The 6,392-nt window shown below is 40.3% G+C and overlaps 1 protein-coding gene across 1 annotated transcript; it reads left to right on the top strand.

The window, feature by feature from the left end:
* The first annotated feature begins 5,617 nt into the window (after nucleotides 1-5,617).
* Nucleotides 5,618-5,794, top strand: LOC129151242 (60S ribosomal protein L39-like). The gene has a single exon (XM_054725397.1). It carries the CDS (start codon nucleotides 5,639-5,641, stop codon nucleotides 5,792-5,794), a length of 156 nt encoding a protein of 51 aa, XP_054581372.1. The 5' UTR covers nucleotides 5,618-5,638.
* Nucleotides 5,795-6,392: the final 598 nt, after the last annotated feature.

Genomic DNA, 6,392 nt, shown 5'->3' with positions numbered 1-6,392 from the left:
GACAAGTGTTGGTGAGGATGCAGAGAAAAAGGAACCCTCGTGCACTGCTGGTGGTAATGCAGACTGGTGCAGCCACTGTGGAGAACAGTATGGAGTTTCCTCAAAAAAACTGAAAATAGAACTCCCATTTGACCCAGTAATCCCACTCCTAGGAATATATCCTAAGAAACTAGAAACACCAATCAGAAAAGATATATGCACCCCTATGTTCACAGCAGCACAATTTACAATAGCTAAGATTTGGAAACAGCCTAGGTGCCCATCAGCAGATGACTGGATCAGAAAACTTTGGTACATCTACACTATGGAATACTATGCTGCCATAAAAAAGAAGGAATTCTTGACCATTTGCAGCAACCTGGATGGAATTGGAGAACATTATGCTATGTGAAATAAGCCAGTCAATGAAAGAAAAATACCACATGATCTCACTCATTTATGGATAATAAAGAACATTATAAACTGATGAACAAAAAGATAGATACAGAGACAGTAAAACATCAAACAGACTGTCAAATTACAGCGGGAAGGTTAGGGAGAGGTGGGGGAGATAAGAGATCGACCGAAGGACTTGTATGCATGCATATAAGCATAACCAATGGACACAAAACTCTGGGGGGTGAGGGCATGTATGGGAGTGGGGGGGGGGCCAATGGTAAGATATGTACACATGTAATACCTTAATAAAAAAATGAAAAAATAAAAAATAAATAAAAACCCTGGGTCCATCACATCCACAACCACGGGGGACTCGACCTAATGCCAGGCTGCGCACACAGCAGGCCTGGTGAGTGGAGACTTGTGGCAGCGGAGACAGGGACAGGGGAGGCGGGGACGGCACTCACACTCACTCACAACCACACACACACACAGATACACACAGTGCCAACCAGCTGACAGCCTTTTCTCCCTTTCTTTCCCTCCCTCCCAGCTCACTCTCGAAGCCTCTCTCAGAATGAGGAAACAAAACAGACTGGGCCTGAAGAGGCCTGGATGTAAGGGAGAGTAGGCAGAGGGTGGAGCAGCCCCCACGGGCTCTGCCCCCTCCCAGCCGGGAAAGAGGAAGAGGGTGACAGGGAGGCAGGGAGGCCTGGAGGACTGCTGAGAAAAACAAAGAGAGACAGAGACTGGGTGAGATCAGGCCGGCAGGGGAGGGCAGTTGGGGGCAAGATCAGGCTGGCAGGGGAGGGCAGTTAGGGGCAATCAGGAAGATAGGCAGAGGCAGTTGGGGGCGATCAGGCAGGCAGAGAGGTTAGGGGCAATCAGGCAGATAGGCAGAGGCAGTTAGTGGCGATCAGGCAGGCAGAGGGGTTAGGGGCAATCAGGCAGGCAGGCAAAGGCAGTTAGGGGCAATCAGGCAGGCAGGCATGTGAGCGGTTAGGAGCCAGTGGTCCCAGATTGCGAGGGGGATGTCTGACTGCCAGTTTAGGCCTGATCCCTGCCTAAACCGGGTCCCTGATTAGAGAGGGTTCAGGCTGGGCTGAGGACCACCCCTTAATAAAAAAATGAAAAAATAAAAAAATAAAATAAATAAAAACCCTGGGTCCATCACATCCACAACCACCGGAGACAAATTTCGTGCACTGGGCCACTAGTGCAGTCTATAAGAGACTCATTTCAGATTCAAAGATACACACAGAGTGAAAGTAAGGAAATGGAAATAGGTATCTCATGCAAATGAAAACAAAAAAAGTTGGGGTAGCAATACTTACATCAGACAAAATACGCTTTAAACAATGGTTATAACAAGAGACAAAGAAGTATGATAAAGGAACCAATTAACAAGAGGACACAACCCTTATAAACATTTACGGATCCAACAGAGGAGCACCCAAATTTATAAAGCAAGCATTAACAGACATAAATGGAGAGATCAACATTAATAGGGTAATAGTAGAAGACTTTAACACCCCATTGACATCAATAAATAGGTCATCCAAACAGAAAATCAACAAGGAATCAGCGGCCTTAAATAACACACTAAACCAGATGGGTTTAACTGATATTTTAGAGCATTTTACCCCAAAGCAACAGCACACACATTCTTTTCAAGCACACATAGAACATTTTTCAGTATAGATCACATATTAGGACACAAAACAAGCCTCAATAAATTTTAAAAGATTGAAATTATATTAAGCATCTTTTCTTATCACAATGGTATGAAACTAGAAATCAATTATAAGGAAAAAAACAAACACATGTAGGCTAAATAACATGCTACTAAACAATGATTGGGTTAACAATAAGATCAAATTAAAAAATCAAATGATACCTTGAGACAAATGAAAATAAAAACAAAACAATCCAAAATCTATGGGACACAGGAAAAGCAATCCTAAGAGGGAAATTCATATCAATATAGACCTGCCTCAGGAAACAAGAAAAATCTCAAATAAATAATCTAATCTTACACCAAAAGGAGCTAGAAAAAGAAAACAATGAAAGCCCAAAGTGAGTAGAAGGAAGTAAGTAATAAAATCAAGAAAAATAAATAAAACAGATTCTAAAAAATAATAATACAATCAATCATGAAACCAGAGCTGGTTCTTTGTAAAAGATAAACAAGGTTGATAAATCTTTTACCAGACCCATGACGAAAAAAAAGAAAGGACCCAAATAAATAAAATTAGACATAAAAGAGGAGAAGTGATACTGACACCACAGAAATACAAAGGGTGTAAGAAAACACTACAAACAATTACATGCCAACAAATTGGACACTCTGCAGGAAATGGATAAATTTCTAGAGCCATATCTTTTGAGTCTAAGAAGAAACAAAAAATCTGAACAGATGGATTACTACTAATGAAATGAAATCAGTAATCAGGAAGCTTCCAACTAACAACAGTCCTGGTCCGAACAGTCTCACAGGTGAATTTTCCCAAACATTCAAAAAAAATTAACACATACTTCTCAAACAATTCCAAATATTTTAAGAAAGAAAGGCTCCCAAACTCATTTTATGAGGCCAGCATTACCCTAATTCCAAAATCAGACAAAGACATTAACAAAAAAATGTATATCCCAATAAATATCCCTAATGAACATAGATACAAAAATCCTCAACAAAATATTAGCAAATCAAATTCAGAAATACATTGAAAAGATCATACACCACAATTAACTGGGACTTATTCCTGGGATGCAAGGTTGTTGGTTCAATATCCATAAATCAATTAATGTGATACACCACATAAACAAAACAAAGAGTAAAAATCAAATGATCATATCAATAAATGCAAAAAAAAAAAGCATTTAACAAAATCTAGCTCCCATTTTATATAATAAAAGGGTAATATACAAATAGACTGAATTCCAGAACAACAGAACAACTGGTTGCTATGATATGTGCTGTCCACCAGGGGCTGTATGGGGAACATGGTGGTCGTTGGCTGCAGCGGGATGGTGGAGCAGGTAAGTGGGGGCACCAGACCAAGGCAGGGTGCAGATTGCTGTTATTGGGCAAGCTTCTGGTGGTTACTGAAAATTCTTTGCTCCCGCACGGTGCAGTCCTCCCGGCGCTCACACTGGCTGCTAGCACTGGCCCAGCATGCACCTGTTGCTGGCGCCGGAGCTGCCACTCACACCGGCTGCTGGCACCCAGTGCTGGCCCCAATCGCTCGGCACCATCAGTGGGTGTGAGTGGCAGCTGCCCGCCCCAATCACCCTTCAGAACTTCTCCACCTCCCCCGGCTCCTGAGGGGTGATCAGGGCTGGCAGCCGCCTCTTGCACCTGCTGCCAGCAACTGCCCCGCTTGCACCTGCTGCTGGTGTTGGCCCAAATCGCTCTGTGCCGTCAACGGGTGTGAGCAGGGCTGGCACCGTCAGTGTGTGGGAATGGTGGTGGCGGAAGCGGGGCTTCTGGCAGACACAGGGCTGGGTGGGGGCATGGAGGATGAGCCAAGACCCGCCCCTGTGCCCGCCGTAGCCTGGCAGCCCACCATTTCTTTCAAGGTGCATGAATTCGTGCACTGGGCCCCTAGTTTATGATAAAAACTCTCAGCAAAGTAGAAATAAAGGGAACATACTTCAACATAACCAAGACCATATATGACAAACCTATGACTAACATTCTCAGTGAAAAAAAAAAAAAGCTAAAAATGCTTTCCTTATGATCCAGAACAAGACAAGGACGTCCACTTTTACCACTTTTATTCAACATTGTATTGGAAGTCTTTGCCATAGCAATCAGACAACAAGAAGAAATAAAAGGCATCCACTCTGGAAATGAATAAGTAAAATGGTCATTATTTGCAGATGATATGATACTGCTTATAGACAGAAACCTAAAGGGTCTACCAAAAACTACTGGAACCAATAAATAAATTCAGTAAAATAGCAGGATATAAAATTATATTCAGAATCAGTTGCATCAATTTCTCATAACAAATTATGAGAAAAAGAAATTAAGAAAACAATCCCATTTATAATTGCATTAAAAATACCTAGGAATAAATTTAACCAATGAGGTAAAAGACACGTACTGGGAAAATTATAAGACATTGAAGAAGATACAAATAAATGGAAACATATACCATGCTCATGAATAGGAAGAATTAGCATCATTAAAATGTCCATACCTCCCAAAGCAATCTATATAGATTTAATGCAATCCCTATCAAAATACCAATGGCATTTTCACAGAACTAAAACAAATATTCCAAAAAAAATGTATATGGAATCACAAAAGACCCTGAATAGCCACAGCAATCCTGAGAAAGAAGAACAAAGTTGATAATTTCATGCTACCCAACAGCAAACTATACTACAAGACTATAGTAATCAAAACAGCATGGTATTGGCATAAAAACAGACACATAGATCAATGGAGCAGGATAGAGAGCTCAAAAATAAACCCACGCCTATGTGGTCAATTAATCTATGACAAAGGAAGCAAGAATATACAATGGGGTAAAGAAAATCTATTCCAAAAATTTCTAATATTATAGGAGTAGGAAAATTGGACAGATACATGCAAAAAGAAAAGAGCCTAGACCACCTTCTTACACCATATACAAGAATAAACTCAAAATGAATTGAAGACTTAAATGTAAGATTCAAGACTATAAAATTCCTAGAAGAAAACATAGGCAGTAAACTCTCTGACATTGTTCTTAAAAATATTTTTCTGATATATATTCTTAGACAGGGAAACAAAATATGGAACTACATCAAACTAAAAAGGATTTGCACAGTGACAGGAATCATCAACAAAATGAGAAGACAGCCTACTTAATGAAGGAACATATTCACCAATGACACATCTAATAAGAGGTTAATATCCAAAATTATAAAGATCTCCTACAACCTCAACACCAAAAAGATAAACAATCCAATTTAAAAATGGGCAAAGGACCTGAATAGATACTTCTCCAAAGAGGACATGCAGATGGCCAGCAGACATATGAAAAGATGCTCAATGTCACTAATCAGCAGAGAAATGCAAATTAAAACCACAATGTGATTGTTAGAATGACTATCATCAATAAACCCACAAACAGCAATGTTGGCAAAAACGTGCAGAAAAGGGCACCTCATGCACTGTTGGTGGGAGAGCAGATTGGTACAGCCACTGTGGAAAACAGAATGGCTCTTTCTCTGCCATCATGGTGCGTGCGTTTGCTTCTCCTTCGCCATGTCTTCCCACAAGACTTTCAGGATCAAGAGGTTCCTGGCCAAGAAACAAAAGCAGAATCAGCCCATTCCCCAATGGATTCGGATGAAAACTGGTAATAAAATCAGGTACAACTCGAAGAGGAGACTTTGGAGAAGAACCAAACTAGGTCTATGAGGAATCGCACATAAGCAATGGCTCACATATTTATGCTATATCCAGGTTGCCTGCACCTTTAAATGATTGAAAAGATCACTACTGTCAGGACAGTTGGGGCATTTTAATTGGGAAATTATTGGATTCATGATTTTTCTCTTTTGATTTATTTTCTGCAGTAGTAGATTGGTTCAGTAATAAATGTGTGAGACTTTAAAAAAAAAAAAAAGAAAAGAAAAAAGCAAACAGAATGAAGGTTTCTCAAAAAAATTTAAAAATAGCCAAAACCGGTTTGGCTCAGTGGATAGAGCGTCGGCCTGCGGACTGAAAGGTCCCAGGTTCGATTCCAGTCAAGGGCATGTACCTTGGTTTCGGGCACATCCCCAGTAGGAGGTGTGCAGGAGGCAGCTGATCGATGTCTCTCTCATCGATGTTTCTAACTCTCTATCCCTCTCCCTTCCTCTCTGTAAAAAAATCAATAAAATATATTTAAAAAAATTTAAAAATTAGATCTACCTTATGACCCAGCAATTCTTCTTCTGGTTATATATCCAAATAAATACAAAACACTAATTCAAAAAGATATATGCTCCCCTCTGTCCATTGCAGCATTATTTAC

Source organism: Eptesicus fuscus, chromosome 13 (assembly GCF_027574615.1).
Source record: "Eptesicus fuscus isolate TK198812 chromosome 13, DD_ASM_mEF_20220401, whole genome shotgun sequence".
Lineage (NCBI taxonomy): Eukaryota > Metazoa > Chordata > Mammalia > Chiroptera > Vespertilionidae > Eptesicus > Eptesicus fuscus.
The sequence above is the reverse complement of the archived record's forward strand: the minus strand, read 5'-3'. Positions and strand labels throughout refer to the sequence as shown.

Coding starts and splice junctions, on each gene's coding strand:
- LOC129151242 (XM_054725397.1), top strand. CDS start 5,639: ATGTCTTCCCACAAGACTTTCAGGATCAAGAGGTTCCTGGCCAAGAAA.